Genomic DNA, 17,096 nt, shown 5'->3' with positions numbered 1-17,096 from the left:
CTTGCACCATCACAAGCTGGAGTTCCATATATATGTCCAACATGGATGGATGGGAGAACAAATAGAAATTCTCAGTCTAAATAAAATAAGTTGGGCTGGGGGAAGGAAAACGAAGGATATGCTCACTGCTTTGGATGCTTTGATTCATTCTGCCCTGTTTTACCTATATTCTGAAACAAGGTGGGATAATGGGGCAGATCTTTAGCTGGTGTAAACTGCCATAGCTCAGTTGAAGTTAGTTGATCTGTCCTAAAGAGCAGAATAAGAGAATACTGCAAGTCGTGCTACCCTGGTAGCACTATTCTGAGCCCATGACACTAAAAGTTTTTACCTGTATGACAAAACAGGAATGTCAGAAATCTAGACCAAATATGAATAAACAGACTTCTCAGTCCAACAGGCCTAGAAGTAGAGTGTGTGAAAGCATTTCACATTAAAATATCTCACTACATTTGTATTTAGCATGACAAGAATTCAGCAATGTTAATTTTAGATGATTTATTTTTAGTTAGCTTATAATAATCTACAGACTTCATTCATTTTCTTAGATGATATTTCAAATATAAACAAAGTTTTGGATTTTTCTACTAAATATTGCATCAGGAGAGAGTGCAACTAGGCGAAGGTTTAAATATCATCTGTTTTACAGTGAATGTTTGGGATGTGTTTTTATTATTTCAATGTACACACAAAGGATGATAGCAAGAAAATCCAGTGTGCCTAGGAAGACAAATGGTGTAGATTTCTTGTTTTTCTTTTCTCTGCAGCAAGTGATCTTAGTTGGAAACCCCGAGCAGTTTTCAGCTCAAACGCTACTGGAAAGTGATCACTAACTTCCAGAGCCTGCGAAGTTGAAAAAAAATATATTCACAGTGGGTAGCACAAACCACAGCTCTAGTTGGATACGAGTATTCTTCCCTTCGTGTCCTATTCCTGTGCTGTTGTGCAGTGCTGTTATGCATTGTTAGCTATCTGCCATATTCTATTCTAGGGGTGGCTGCATTTCAGTGGTAGGTGAAGTGATTCCTGTGAAAGTAAAGGTTTTATACCTGGAAATGAAGCTAAGACTGTTTTTATAAATAGGGCCATAGTTGGTTGCTTTATTGTGTCTGTTTGCTGGACATCGAAACATTACTGTTTCTCTTCAAGACAGAGTACCAGTAGACAGTGAGTCGTCTTACAGGAGCTCTGCCATTATGCCTCACCATTCCAAAAAGACCTTTCCCACTCTATTGTGATATGCTAACCCACTGTGCTTTTAGCAGGTACATTTAACCAGACAACTACGGAAGCTGAGAGTCCTCTCTTGGAGCCAGCTGCTAGATTGGCTTACAGAGATGTAGCACATTGCTTCTGTGGATTAGAAGACAATTTATTCAACATGTACCATCCAAAATCAGAATATTCTTTATTTGGCAAACTCATTATTTAAGCACTGCATATGGCCCTGTAATGAAAAACCAAAAAGGAAGCCAGACCTGCTCTCCAGTCATTCCAAAGGCCTTTTGAAAATCAATGATATCAGCTGAGTTTGGGACAACAGCACTGATGAGCTTTTCACCCTGGATCACAATTCTAAAAGAAGCAAAGAGTCATTCAGAGGTGGCTAATGCTCCTAGACATGTGTCCGATTTTGAAGATTTAAAAAAAAAAAGTAACTATGTTGTGTGGTGAGTGCTTGAGTGATTTAGCAAAATAATGACACGATAATGGAGTAACCAACACCAGGGTTTCTTTAGTGCAACGCTGGCCATTCCCAATGTCTCTGTGGTACTCCCTCCATCTCATGTGACCTAGTATCCTGCAAATACCTTACCAGGCATAGTGCTTTCTACTTTGAGGATACTCACTGAATGTTTCTCAAGTCAATTGTTACCTGTCGTATGCACAGTTTGTGCTGTTCCTAACTGTTGTGTCATTTTTGTCACCAATTAGCCACACAAACTCTGAGTGAGTTCTCAGCCTGATGTTCTTCCAGTGCTTCTTTGGAACATAACCACAGCCAGCATTGAAGTCCCCCAGGAAGATGAAGTTCTGAAAGGCAGGATTGTAAGACACAAGCTGAATTATCAGCAATAAATCCTCAAAGACACCATTTTAAAAATTCCAGTGAAGACAGAGATGGATGCTTAAAATATATAGATCAGCGATACTCAGACCTCAGTGGTTCAGGAGCCAAACTAGCGATCAACATTACCCAAAAGAGCCACAGTCATGTGAATTCATTGTTTCATTTACTATAGTACTATTCTTAGTTAAACAGTATGATGGGAAATATATAATTATTCTCACAGCAACATGACTGAGCAAGTATTATTATTTTATCATACAATTGGTTAATAACATAGTAAAAGCATCCTGATTGGTTAATAACTTAGACTGGTTAATAATTTAAATCACACAGTGTTTTAATATCATGTGCTGCGGTGAGCCACAGGAGGCATATTAAAGAGCCACTTGTGGCTCGTAAGCCTCCGTCTGAGTATTACTGAAATAGATACGATTAATATAGAGGGTCTGATCCTGCTTCCACTGAAGTCATCAGACCAGCTATACCACCCCAGCTATAACTCCAGTGATGTCCACAGATTGCATAAAGGATGAATTTGGCTTAGAAGTAATCTTAACATTGATTTACTAGTTATATTATGTATTTATTACAGTAGTGTCCGATGACACTAGATTCAAATTCCAAACTCCTTGCTCAGATCTGGTCCATTATGGAAAGACTGAAATTGCAAACTCTGCTCCAAACCAATATTTGCATGGGTAGGAGGTTCAGATCTATAGGTGTGATTTGGCCTGACATCTAATTAGATATAAAGAATCTTTAAATACCTGTTTGTTATTACTTAGGAAGTAAGCGTGTGTGTGGGTGTGTGTGTGTGTGAGAGAGAGAGAGAGAGAAAGAAAGGAATGGGATTTTTTTTCAACGTTGGCATATAGTTTAAAAGAAAAAAAAATCCACCATCCTATTTGCAGAGCCCATATTTCACTGTACAAAGATATACAGAGATTTAAATATACATATAGGTTTCTTTCTGAACAGCAGCTGTAATTTTTATTCTGGGAGTTTCACTGGCAGATATTCCATCTCTGAGAACAGAACACTTGTAAGTAATGTGGTGAGCAGAGGGCTGGAAATGAAAGCAGCAAAGCAAGCTGGGAAAGTTTTTCAGAATGCTTATTTTCTTTAGATTTGGTGTTGGAGCCAAACTATATGTTGTTTAATTGGCCCCAAATAATATTTAAGAACCCACATCTTTTGCATTGTGCACATGATGAGCCCAGTTCTTGATGCCACTTAAATTGTGTCTCCAAAATAGACATTTCAAAGAGCAATAAAGAAAAGCGTTCTGTGTCCTGCAAAATGTTTGTCTGTGCGTAGCTTTACAAATGTAAGGTAAGCACGTATGTAAGTGTTTGCCTGTGTGTGTATCTGTGCAGATTCAGAACTTGTACACAACTTAGGAGGACGCTTTCAGCAACTGGGTTTCATTTGACTGTTAGACACAGTTACAATGTTAGATCCAAGTATCAGAGGGATAGCCGTGTTAGTCTGGATCTGTAAAAGCAGCAAAGAGTCCTGTGGCACCTTATAGACTAGCAGACGTATTGGAGCATAAGCTTTCATGGGTGAATACCCACTTCGTCGGATGCATGAGATACAGTAATGCATGCTATGGGAGATGCAGGGAGGCTCAGTCCAGACTTCTCATACACTTTCGATGGGCTCTAAACTTGCTGGATTCTTCAGTGGGTGAATGGACAGGGTGCAGTACAGGGAGGGACATGAGAGCTGGAGCAGAGAGCTCATTAAAGATGTTTGCCCCTTTAAAAAGCTTGGGATGCCGGAGTACTCTGTCCACCCACATAAAGAAAACATAGTGGAGATCAGAGAGAGATGCAACAACAATGGCTAAAGGTATGAGATATTGCCAAAGCTACTGTTGGTAAGGAAAGTATTAGAAGCGACTTAGTTGATGTTCTGAATGATGAAGGATATAATGGAAAGTGCTGTTTTCTATTTACCCTGTCTCATAATAGCAGAACAAGGGAGCCATCAATGAAAGGTCAGTGAATTTAGAGCAAATATCACCATCCCACAGCATACTTTATTCTCGCTGTAGTATTCATTGCCACGTGGTGTAATCAGGTAATGAGGATGAATATTAAAAATAGTATCAGATGTTTTTATGCCCATTAATAACATTTGTGGCTATATACGGTCAACTAATGAGGACTCCAACTCGTTGTCTCCGGGGATCAGGGAGGAATTTTCCACCCCAGTGTATAGCATTGGACCATTGGTTTAGGTACATTGTGCATTTGTTTCTTTCTCTGAAATGTTATATATGGCTCATTGCTGGGGACAGGATACCACAGTAGATTAGGCAATGAGCTAAACTTCCGTGTCAAGTATAGTGAACCTTATTCTGATCTCAGAGTCTTTGGTTTTACAATGGTGTAGATCTATGGACTTCAATGAAGTCATTCCTGATTTACACCAGTTTAAAAAGAGATCAGAACCAGGATCTCTAACTATGCCAGGAAATCACTCTCTACTATGTCAGTACCAGGGTGGTGGGGGAGAGAGAAGAACAAACATAGAGCAGAAATTGATACATTTGCTTTTCCTGGAGGATATTCTGTGTCTCTGAAGTAAGATAGTGGTCAATAAGTTCCTGGTATGGCAACACCATTTTCAGGTAATTGTCACTTTTGAAACTCCATCTGTTTAATTACCTGTGGTAAGGTTGGCCTGGTTAGACTGACTTTGAACCAGATTGCAGTTGTGCATTCTCAGGAGCAGAACACAAGGGTGAGGGAGAAGACACTTTAAGAAGCACACTTTCTACAGGAAGTGAGCTGTAGCTCACGAAAGCTTATGCTCTAATAAATTGGTTAGTCTCTAAGGTGCCACAAATACTCCTTTACTTTCTACAGAGACATCCGATTTACTGATCAGAAAGTGTAGAACTATATGAAAATGTGTCAGTTTCTTAACAACTGCATCAACAGTTTTGAAATCACGAGCCTCATAATGTTGGCACCAAAATGATTCAATGTCACTACATTCTTTCTGTCTCAAATCTATGTTTAGCAGTATAAATATGTGAGCTTACTGATGACTCACCTTAGATTTCCAGCGCTGTTTGACATCTAAATACACATCATAAAGCTCATCAATTTCCCGCACAGCTGTTTCAGGTGTGGTGTGCTGAGGGATTATCACGAATTCTTTAACAACTTTTAAACAAAGCAAATTCACAGGGAAAAAGGTTAAATGATTTTTAACCTTTATAAAAATAATTATCAAGATAAGAAAAAGCAGTTTGAAATGAAAATGTGTGGTGTTTAATAAAAATACTTCGTTCGTACAACTTTTTATACTGAGGAATGTAGTTAGTCTGAGGACGAATGATAGCCTGTATCATTAAGCATCTTATCTTAAGCACATTAGCCCCTGGTGTCTGTCAGACTAATGGATCTGACATTTCAGCTGACATGAAAGTGTACAAAATGTTTTTCCATTATGGAAAAATCTCTCTTAAATGGGCGCTGTGTGCAGCATTCGTGATCACGGTGATAGGAATTCCAGCAGGTGAGCTATTAAGTCTGGTTCCTGCAAGGTGTTGAGCACTCAGGCTCTGATCCAACAGAACACTTAGGCACACAAAATAATCCCATTGACTCCAATGGAGTCACTCACATGCATAAAATTAAGTGTTTGCTTAAGTACTCTACTGGATCAGGACAAGTGCTCAGCACCTTGTATATCTGAACTTTAATAGTCCAGCTGCTAGATTTTCATTCAAAAGACAGTGATCACTAACCTGACATATATTGCACATTTTAGGGTTTTACATAATGGAAAACCCATTTTTGTATGTTTTCCTTTCAGTTGAAAAGGATACAGCATAAGGTTGCAATATTCTTCTCCAAGTACTTATTTCTGGTTTTAGCCAAATTTTAATAGAAGGATTGCACTTAGTTCCCCACTTCTAGCTATTTTGCTCTTTAGAATATGATGTCAATTTGTGTTACGGGACCTACAAGGAAATGAGAGCCCTATGGACAACCAGTACCAAAACTAACTTTGATTGTTGCATCATCAGCACAAATCACATTTATATCCTATCAACAGAAACCTAAATATGTGGGAGACCTAGGTCCAGTTTGTATTTCTGAGGAAGTCAATCACTGATGACCTTTTTCTTCTCTGCCTCTGATGGCTAGGGGAATTAGAGCCTTATCCTCAGATATGTTGAGCCTCTGATAATGTCCATGAGACAGGCGTGTGCTCCATGTCTTATGGAATTATGCCCTGCAATATGAACTCTATCCTACTAAGAAATAGGGCCTTTAGATTGGGATTTCTGCCCTTTTTACCCACTTCATGTTGCCCAGTGGAAGGGATGACATGGCCCCGTGTAGTGAAGTTTCCTTCCAAGTCTGCAAACTTGTCAACAATCTTACAATTAAAGTAGGTTCTAAATACCAAAATCCAAGCTTCGTATGAGGATAAGCCTAGCTATCTCAGACTCCTACAGCAAGCTACCCAAATCCTGAGATACCCTATGTGTAGTGAAACTTGACTTCATTCATTATTTTCTCATTTTATAAAAACTTTGAGAGAGGACAATAAGATCTTGGCAACTTCTCACCAGTTTTTGGAGACTTGAACCAGACAACAAAGGGTTCTCTAGAAAAAGCATCTACATCTCCAGGCTGAATATCTGGATACTGATAGGTTTCCTTCACTGACACTACATTTGATCTGCAAAGTAATTTAACCCATCAATAGAATATTAGATATCACATTTACTAATAGTTTGGTCATGTCAGTTCACTTTGTAATTTCTTGGCTAGTAGCAAAAGCTACATTACGCTGCAGTTGTGAAGACTTAATAAAATTCCTATTCAATATGTCAGTAGAATAACAGTACATTTCAACATCAACCGTGATTTCTAGCTCAGAGTTACCATCCCATCTCCTTCACTTCCAGAGACTGAAGGCTGGCCAGAATAGCACCTTTGCTTGTCTACATTGAGGTTGAACAGGTACAGCTACACTGATGGCTGTAACTAGGGCAAATCTTCAAGATAGGCCAGGCCCAACTCAATTTATTCACATTAAAAATCTACTATTCTTTTTGTCTAAAGATGTTGGCAGGTATGGATCACTGCTGTCATGACGGGACATAGGGAGAGATGTGGGAGGAAATCCTAGCCCAATTGAAAATTATGGGAGTTTCGCCACTGAGGGGCCAGGGTTTCACATGGCCAGAACCCTCCTTGTATAGGGCTTTCTGTATCAAAGTCAACATCTTGACTTGTAATTGGAAGTGAATGTGAATTTAGTGTAGTAGTGTGAGAACTAGTGTGATAGGCTTTTTGGCATTGACACGGGGAAGCCAGCAGGCAGCTGCGTTCTGCATTAGTTTGTAATCTGTCTACTATATAAGAATAGTTCGCAAACGGAGACAGAAATATAAGGTATGGAATTCACTTACCTATAGATAAAAGCATATTGTTCCTTATAGGACTTTCTTCCTAACCTTTTACTGATCACATAGTCATATTCTTCTTGGGACTGACTAGAAAGAGAATATTTTAAGTAGATTTCTGTCTCTATAAAGGTCTGGGTTTCTATTTAATCTTATATTAGTAAACACATGTAAGAGGGTCTGGAGCACTGACTTCTTGTGCTGGGTTACAGAGATAAGTCACCTAAAAAACCCCTATCTTTGGTATTATCTTGTATTATTCACATCGTTTTTTTCTACACCTCTCATGCTGCGTTTTTTAACCTCAGGCTTTATGCTCTGTACTGTACTTTCTATTCTTTTCCTGTGCCTCACTTCCGTCCATCCATATATGCATTACATTTTCTAGAGCAGAAACTTACAGGGATATAGTTTTTAATCTCAGTATTATTTTTATCCAGCAAAGACTATTTCTAGCTAAAAGTGAATTCCCCCTTTTTTGTATGTTGTCAGCCAAGTCTTTCTTTCTTTTTCTTTCTTCATCTTATTTCCCAGGATGCATTAGTTTTAGACCTACTGAATCCCACCCTAATCAGACACGTTTTTTTCAAAATTAGCTTGTAAATGATTTTGTTGCTAGTCTTCTTCAGTAAACCAGTCAAAGAGGCTAGTTCTCTTCTACTGTATTTTTTTATGCATGAAGTTCAATCTGAGATATTTCAGTCTAAAGACCTGATTCTTCAATGGAGTGCTCTGGTGCTTAGCAGATCACATGGACTTTTGTATCTGTCCTTTCCTTCCCATGTCAGAGTATTGTGTGCAGTACCGGTCAGCCCATTTCAAAAAGGGCATTGCAGAACTAGAGGGGTTTGGACAAAGGTGATGAGAATGATTAGGGGTTTTGTAAAGCTATCATGTGAAGATAGATTGAAACAATGGGTATTGTTTACCTTAGGAAGGAGGCAAAAAAGAAGGTCCACAACAGAAATCTATAAAATAATGCATGCTTTAGAGAAGGTAGATCATGAGTGTCTGTTCTCCCTGTCTCACAATGCAAGAAAACGGGGACATTCGATTAAATTGAAAGGTGGAAAAATTCAAAATAGATAAAAGGAAATACATTGTCACATGTTCTGTAATTAGACTGTGGAACTCATTACCACAGGGTGTTTTGAGGGCCAGAATTTAGCAAAAATCAAAGAAAGATTGAATTTTTATATGGATACCAGGAATATCCATAGTTATAATAGTCTATGCCAGGGGTGGGCAAACTTTTTGGCCTGAGGGCCACATCGTGGTTCCAAAACTGTATGGAGGACCGGGTAGGGAAGGCTGTGACCCCCTAAACAGCCTGGCCCCTGCCCCTTATCCTTCCCCTCCCACTTCCCACCCCCTTACTGCCCCCCTCAGAACCCCTGAGCCATCCAACCCCCCTGCTCTTTATCTGCTGACCGCCCCCTCCCAGGACTCCCTGCCCCTAACCGCCCCCCGGGACCCCACCCCCTATCCAACCCCCCCTGCTTCTTGTCCCCTGACTGCCCTGACCCCTAACCACACCCCTGCCCCCTGAAAGGCCCCCTGGGACTCCCACGCCTATCCATCTGCCCCCTCTCCCCTGACCGCCCCCCCCAAACCTCTGCCCCATCCAACCGCCCCCTGCTCCCAGGACCCCCTGCCCCTTATCCAACCCCCCTGTTCTCCGCCCCCTTATCATGCCACTCAGAGCACCAGGACTGGCAGCCGCGCCACCCGGCCAGAGCCAGCCATGCCGCCGCGCTGCCTGGCAGGAGCTCACAGCCCCATCACCCAGAGTGCTGGCGGCACAGCAAGCTGAGGCCGTGGGGGAGAGGGGACAGTAGGGGGGGAGCCAGGGGCTAGCCTCCCCAGCTGGGAGCTCAAGGGCTGGGCAGGATGGTCCCGTGGGCTGTAGTTTGCCCACCTCTGGTCTATGCTAACAAAAAGCATATGAACCCATCTCTAACTATTAGGAATTAGGGGTAATCTGGCCCTCATTGGTCTAAACCTATCTGCCCACTTCTTGAACCTTAATTTGTAGCATCTCATGCTGGCCGCTGTTGGAGACAGGAGACTGGACTAGAGGGACCATGGTCCAATATGGCAATTCCTATGTTTTTCTGCCAGCTCTTCTGCCTTTCTGCATGTACTTGTGTTAGTGAATACACATTTGTAGTTTGCCTTACCCATTGAGTTTTTCTATTAAAAGAGGGCATATCTTGTTGCTGTTGTCCTTTATTTCCATCAGTAGCATGATGTCACAGCGAGAAATAACCTGCAGCAGAAAAGAGCAAAGGCTTTAAAGTCTGTTTTCGCTCAGTATATTTTCAAGGGTTAGAAAATTTTTGAAAAGAACAAAGAGAAAAATTGATTGTTGATTATTGTGACATGGACAATTACCCCTCCACAAGCCCTAGTGCATGAGGGGTAATCCAGAGTCCTGCCTGTCACATGCGTAATTGGGGGTAGGTTTAGAAGGTAGATGGAAAGTAGCTGTGGTGGGAGCTACCATGGGTGAAGGGTATGTCCTTTCCTCCCAGCTGGCTGGAAAGTTAGCAAAGTAGCTGGTAGTTTGGAACCCACTGCTCTGAGTGGTTTGTTTGTGTTAAAAATCCTTTGATTATGAACCCATTAAAAAAAAATTCCTGAGGAAATGGACAAGCTGCTGCTGGCAAGAGCTAGGGTTGCCGATTTTGGTTGGATGTCTCCCTAGAGGTTTCATCAGAGGACATAATCTTTAATTAAAGATTAATCTGTAATTCCTGGAGACTCCATGACAATCCTGGAGCGTTGGCAACCCTAGAGAGCATTGCTCATCTTCCCCAGCTGGTGGTTCTGACCATCAACCTCTGTTACATTTTATCTTTCTTCCCCATCCTTTGTAGCTTGTGTCCTCTTTGGACCCAATCCTGCAAGCACTTATGTACACAAGTAACTTTACTCGGTGCCTGACCCAATTTCCATTGAAGCCCATAAGAGTCTTTCCATTGACTTCAGTGACAGTTGCATTGGTTCCCTGAGTAATCGGGACTACTTGTGTGAGAAAATTTACTCATATATGTATTTGTAGGATTAGAGTCATAGAATGTCAGCTTTGTGGGACAGGTACTGTAACTAACTATGTTTGGACATAAGACATTATGGGTGCTACTATAATACAATGATGAACTAATATCAGTGTATCAGGGAAATACGGTTACAGCAGGAGACCTGAATGTAACACTGAGGTTTTCTAACTACTTGGCATCTCTAGAATTTGTTCTTTCCTTACATGTGTCTGAGACGTTCCCCTGGTGTTATCTGGACTGGTGATCTGCTAGGTCACTCCCATCCTTGACTCTCGGAGCCAGCCTTACCCTGCTCTGCTGTGACAACCCCCACTCCTGGGCTGTTCACATACAGCCTCTGGCATGTACGCTGCTTGGATTGTGCAATCGAATGACACTAGCTAATATCTCCAGTCCTAGACACAACCCTAGGAACCTCCCTCTTGCAGTGTCCAGTTATGCCCACTGGACACTGCAAGCTTATATGAGTTTGTCAATTTAACGAAGAAATTGATATGCACCAGGCTTGTTATCCCAAGGGGAGTCTCTGACACTTTTTAAACTAAACACACTGCTTCAGGTAGACTAAACAAACAAATGTATTAACTACAAAGATAGATTTTAAGTGATTATAAGTCAAAGCAAAACAAATTGGATTTGGTCAAATGAAATAAAAGCAAAACACATTCTAAGCTGAACGTAACACTTTCAGTGCCCTTACAAACTTAGATGCTTCTCACAACAGGCTGGCTGTTTGCCCTTCAGCCAGACTCTCCCCTTTGATCAGCACTTCAGTTGCTTGGTGGTGATGTCTGTAGATGGAGGTGGAAGGGAGAGGAAGAGCATGGCAAACGTCTCTCCCTTTTATCATGTTCTTTCTTTCCTCTTGGCTTTGCCTCCCCCCTTCAGCCTCAGGTGAGCATTACTCATCGTAGTCCCAAACTGACCAAAGGAAGGGGGGTAACTCACTCAAGAGTGCAACAGATCCTTTGTTGCTGCCTAGGCCAGTATCCTTTGTTCCTGTGAGGTTGGGCTGGGTTTGTCCCATACATGCCCTGATGAGGTGTGAATTGCCCCTCTGCTCATGGAGAATTTTTGTCTGAGCTTGTTTTAAGCCATGAGGACACATTTTCAGCCTCATAACTATATACATGAAATCACAACCTATAACATTACTATAACAACAATGCTCAGTACATCATGAGACTTCCAAAGACACCTGAGATGACAAACTTTGCATTGAATACCACACAATCATTTTATAAGGATGAACCTGGGAGTGTAGGGTGTTCCTCTGAGGTACAGACCATCACAGTGACTATCAGAAAGATTTAAATGTAAATATTGTAGGACAAAAGGTGAACCTAAAAACCAAGTCACAAATATCTGTGAACAATCAGGCACAACTGTGCACCCAAGGGACTGGAACAGCTCATTTAAATAGTTCTTTACTTTTTACACAGTGGCTGGCACATAAGGACCCCAATCAATTAGAACAGGCACAGGGTAGCTCTAACCTATGCTAGCTTGTAATGGCTCTTAAGAAGCCATTACACTGACAGGATCACTGGAATATGTGGCCACATCCCTTCTCCATGCCAGCATGCCCCCCTACAGCTGGAAAAGGGTAGCACAGAACAAACTCTAGTAGTTGGGGATTCCCCTACACTGGAAAACCCCTACCTGTCCAGTTAAAGCTGCATTAAATACTGCTTTGTGCTGCAGAATACCAGAGCCCAGGATCCAGCCCAGATATCCAGTGGCTATTCTATATTAATATTTTTTTATTTATGAAAGGGCATTTGTTGCTCTAAATAGGAAACTTGAATGAGGTATAAAGTATTGTTTTGGCAGGATAATTGGAAATGATCCAATTTCAGGAGAGACTAAGCACTGCTACAAAGTAAGTAAATGTAGTGCAAATCCCTTCTGGTTTAGTTTTGAGACCATGTGGAAGGGACAAATGAGGATATGCTGATCTAATTTTTTTCAGTGGAAGCAGAATCTTCTCTAGCTTAGTTGACATTTAGGAGATAAAAACACTGACAAAAGGCCCAATCCTGTAAACCTTTACTCACATAAGTAATCCCAATGGGACTACCCTTATGAGTAAGGAATGCCTGCATGAGTAAAGCCTCCAGTCATAATTCTAAACAATCCTTACTGTAACCCTTTAGCAGGTAAAATGAATCCAATATAGTATCTGAAAACAGGAGAGTAAGAGCATTTTACTTTAGAACAGGAGAACTAATTACCCAAGACATGTTAGAGAGACAAAGTTGGTGAGGTAATATCATTTATTGGACTGACTTCTGTTGTAGCCACATTGGTCCCAGGATACACACTGACATATTAATAATTGTAGGTAAGAACTGACTAATTCTACTTATCAAAGCTCTAATGCAGTGGTTCTCAAACTAGGGGCGCCACTTGTTCAGGGAAAGCACGTGTGGGCCGAGGGATGTGCTGGCCGCCCTTCCCGCAGCCCCCATTGGCCTGGAGCGGCGAACCGCGGCCAGTGGAAGCCTCAATCGGCTGAACCTGCGGACGCAGCAGGTAAACAAACCGGCCTGGCCTGCCAGGGGCTTTCCCTGAACAAGCAGCGCCTCTAGTTTGAGATCCACTGTTCTAATATACTTTAATTACACCTTTAAGTGCTAGGAATAAGTGTATACATTCTCACTGCTAGAATGACACATCCCAAATCATTATGACCTCTTTAAACAAGGCTTTGAAGTTACAATCCATAATTTTCATGGATCTGAAGGTTTCAGTATTTATGGTTTAATTTCAAATTAACCTGTACTCCTCTAAAAACATTAAGTGGCCTCATGCATGAAACACATTGAAAATGTGATGATGTGTTTTTCTTGCAATACATTAGTCGGGTTTTGAATTTTAAATTACTGCTCTAATAGTACCCGCTTATGAAACAGTTTAAACAACATAGTGTATATGATTAAAGGATTAGAAAACGTGCCCTGTAGTGATAATCTTCTCTTTGGTAAGATAAATAGATTGAGCTCTTTGAGTTTAAGGGGTGACTTGATTACCATCTATAAATCTCTGCTTGGGGAACAAATATTTAATAATCAGCTTTTCACTCTAGCAGAGAAAGGTGTAACACAATCCAATGGCTGGAAGTTGAAGCTAGAGAAATTCAGACTGGAAATAAGGCATACGTTTTTAACTGAGTAATTAAACATAGGAACAATTTACCAAGGGTCGCGGTGGATTCTCTATCACTGGCAATTTTTAAAGCAAGATTGGATGTTTTTCTAGAAGCTACACTCTAGGGATTATTTTGGGGAAATTCTATGGCTTGTGCTTTATGGGAGGGCAGATTAAATGATTGTAATGGTCCCTTCTGGCTTTAGAATCTATGACTCTATATTTTCCTGCTAAGGGGAATGTCTTGTGATGATCATTTCTTAGTGAGACAAGAGCCTTTCAGAGTAATGATTGATTAAATAAATAAGGTAAATAAGGCTCAATGGATTCAAAGGGCAAGATATTTTTCTTGTGCATCAAAGACTCCCAGCATCTCCTAACTCTAACTTTATGAAGGAAATTGCATCTGCAGTTTCTATTGTTACTTTATTCTATAAATAAAACTTCCTGGACATGTGGCTTTGGGCTACAGACTGATTTTTACCATTAGCAGTACAAAATGCTCAGATATTCATTAACTTGAAATTTTTGTGTGTAAAGATAAAATAACCTGCAGAATGATTTAGCTGAAAAGTCCAAAGAGAGTTCCATGTTTGGTTAATCAAATGACCGTACCTTTACAATGACGTCTAAGACTTCAGGTCTGGCACTTTTTGCTTCTCCGAAAGACCTCACATTGAAGGAGCAGATTTTTATGCTCAGAGTTGCATTGAAAAAGAAAAGCAAAAATAAAGAGATGCAGAACATCTTTGAAGTCCTTGGACAAAGAACGCTGGTGAGGAGTGTGTGCGTGTGTATATTGCTCAGACTGTAATTTAAATGAAGTTAACTGTAGCAGTCACTAACCACTTAACAGGAACTACTGGCTTCCTTCTTTTTCCTTTGTTTCTTTATATTGTGACAGGGAACTACTGATAAATTGAACGTTTGCCTCAGGCGATCTCCAGTAGTTTAGAGCCAACTTTCCCAGCGTGAAGGTCCTTGTCTTTCACTTTTGAGCCCCAGCATTCCTTTTCCTGTGTACTAAATACTGCCAATATTCTTATTAATTTATTTGAAGTAGCATCCGCTGTGCGCTAGGTGTTTTCCAAACCCTGAAGAAGGAAAATCACTGCCCCAAGTTGAGGACAGAAAGATAGACTGAAGTCAAGGGAAAGGGAACAGGAATAACAATAGAAAAAATTGTGAATGTCAGCTTGTAGGCAGCATGGGAGAAATGGATCTTGAAGAGGGACTTATGTGTAGGCAAGGTAGGGACCTTGTTGATGAGCTCACAGCATCACACCATGCAAAGGGGACTGCATGAAAGGGGATGGAGGTGGTTGTGTTAGAAGCTGTCAAATGGATGGGCAAGGCTGGGAGCATTGGCAGAGTGCAGTGGAGGGGGGCGGCATTCTGAGCCTTACAAGGGGGAACAAATAGAGAGTGGCAGATTTCTGTAGGGGTTTGAAGGTGGTGATAAGAATGATAAATTAGATGATATAGTGGATTGGAGCCTCTGACTCCGAGAGGTTCTGTGCAAGACCAAATGCCGTTCTATTACTGTATTTTTCTCTCTCCATCTCATTCTTGATTATCATAATTATTGCAGTAGAGTAATAGAAATATTTCACCTGCACCTAAGTAAAAATATAATAAATAATTACACTTCAAGAAAGCAAGATGCACAGTTGGAGTAAATTGCAGGGAGAATTAAAAGTGTTTTTAATTTGTGCTAAGATTCATCAGCCCACAGTGCAAGCCTGTCCTGTCCTACTGGAGACAAGACTAACTTGTTTGGAGGGTTGTTGCATATGGTAAGCATTTTGCCAAAGTTATTAAGCACTGAGCACCTCCTGAGGATCATTAGGAAATTACCATTGACAGACCCTTTCAGGAATCAGGCCTAATCACCAAATGGAATTAGTGGTATGAGAGTGAGATCATGAAGGGAGAAGAACTGCTTAGTTTGGGAAGAAGGATTGGGCTACAGGTATAACAACTGCACCTCTTTTCATATCCCATATGCTCCCTCTGGTGCTCAGGTATGCAGTGTATTACTAACTCCTGCTGTATTCAACTGGAATTATATACAGCAGAGAAATTTAGATTAATAGACTTTTAAGGGCAGAAGGGATCATTCGACTATTTAGTCTGACTTCCTGTTTACCACAGGCCACAGTATTTCACGCAGTTACACTATATTTAGCCCAGTAACTTGTATTTGGCTAATGCATATCTTCCAGAAAAGCCTCCTGTCTTTATGTGAAAACATCAGGAGATGGAGAATCCACCACTTCCCTAATAATTTGTTCCAGTGGTTAATCACCCTCACTGTTAAACCTTTGTGTCTTGTTGCCAATTTGCATTTGTCTTCCAGGCATTGTTTCTTGTTCTGCCTTTCTACATTGGGTTAAAGAACTCTTTAGTACTTGGCACTTTCTCCCCCTGAAGGTGATGATATACCATGATCAAATCACCTCTTCATCTTCTTTCAAAAGACAACAAACACCAGCCCAAAACATTTTGAAGCCATAAAATCCATTCTGCTGTCTTGCGTGCATTGCTGATAATAAAGAGGAAGCAAACTGGTCAGTGGCTTCAGGAAGGGTAGGAGCTGATATAACAGGTGTAAATGGTTCTCTTCATGTGACCGGATGCCATCTGCCTGATTTTAAAGCAGAAGGAGGAATGGGAGGCAGGCAGCCAAGTTGCCGAATGAAGGCTGCAAATGTCTTACTACTTACCTGACGGATGCACTATGATCTTGGCAAGAGAATGGCATTTACAGGCAAAAACAGCCAAAGAAACCAGCAAAAATACTAACAATCCAAGTCAAGTACTGGAAAGACTTGCACAAACAAAAATGTAAGTAAACATAAATAACAAACTAAAATTAGCCCAAGAATGAAGACAACTCTTAGCTTCTCACGTACAAATTACCAAATGTCTCGAGAGGACAATATGTTAAGCTAAAAAGTCTATGTGGGTGATTCAAATCTTTTTAACTAGGTACAGATGGAACTAGCATAAAATGCAGCACTTGTGGTTGAGTGATCCTGACTAGATCAAAAAAAGTGACAGGTCTGAAGGAAAGAAAGAGATGAAGGGTTAGCTGGGAATCCAGATTTTGCCCACCCTGCCCAGTGCAACATACTGTTGAAGTGGAAACATTCTCTGTAAATTAACTTTCACTATAAATTAATTTACAATTTCTAATAGATACGTAGCAATGCTTCCCCTGCAGAGGCTACCTGCTAGTGTGATATTAATTAATAAAAGTATTTTTAATTCAAAGAAAGAAACCATTGTCTGAAAATTCTGTTCTTGAGGTAACCCTCCCTTTTATTAATGGAAGCAAAAGCAGTTTTTAACTTATGTAGTTGGGGTGTAT

General features: G+C 40.7%; 1 protein-coding gene across 2 annotated transcripts; it reads right to left on the bottom strand.

The window, feature by feature from the left end:
- Positions 1 to 670: 670 nt before the first annotated feature.
- DNASE1L3 (deoxyribonuclease 1L3) lies at positions 671 to 14,594 on the bottom strand. 2 transcript variants are annotated; one of them, XM_073354824.2, is made up of 8 exons: positions 14,339 to 14,594; positions 9,692 to 9,780; positions 7,518 to 7,601; positions 6,669 to 6,781; positions 5,138 to 5,250; positions 1,877 to 2,034; positions 1,479 to 1,575; positions 671 to 843 (listed from the first exon to the last, which is right to left on the bottom strand). In XM_073354824.2, the coding sequence occupies exons 1-8, from the start codon at positions 14,468 to 14,470 to the stop codon at positions 721 to 723; spliced, it is 909 nt and encodes a 302-aa protein (XP_073210925.1). In that variant the 5' UTR covers positions 14,471 to 14,594; the 3' UTR covers positions 671 to 720. The 2 variants fall into 2 exon arrangements, with proteins under 2 accessions (XP_073210925.1, XP_073210926.1); XM_073354825.2 differs by lacking the exon at positions 7,518 to 7,601.
- Between the last annotated feature and the right edge of the window lie 2,502 nt (positions 14,595 to 17,096).

This window comes from Lepidochelys kempii, chromosome 7, assembly GCF_965140285.1.
Source record: "Lepidochelys kempii isolate rLepKem1 chromosome 7, rLepKem1.hap1, whole genome shotgun sequence".
NCBI classification, from domain to species: domain Eukaryota; kingdom Metazoa; phylum Chordata; order Testudines; family Cheloniidae; genus Lepidochelys; species Lepidochelys kempii.
This window is presented reverse-complemented; position numbering and strand designations above follow the sequence as displayed.

Bases quoted from the DNA above. Each gene is read 5' to 3' on its own strand.
- DNASE1L3 (XM_073354824.2), bottom strand. From the start codon at position 14,470: ATGTTCTGCATCTCTTTATTTTTGCTTTTCTTTTTCAATGCAACTCTG. The intron at 5,251-6,668 runs GTGAGAAGTTGC...TTTGTTTAAAAG, and splicing joins GTTCAAGTCTCCAAAAACTG to TTGTTAAAGAATTCGTGATA. The intron at 844-1,478 runs GTCTGGCTTCCT...TCAACTTCGCAG, and splicing joins TTGGAATGACTGGAGAGCAG to GCTCTGGAAGTTAGTGATCA.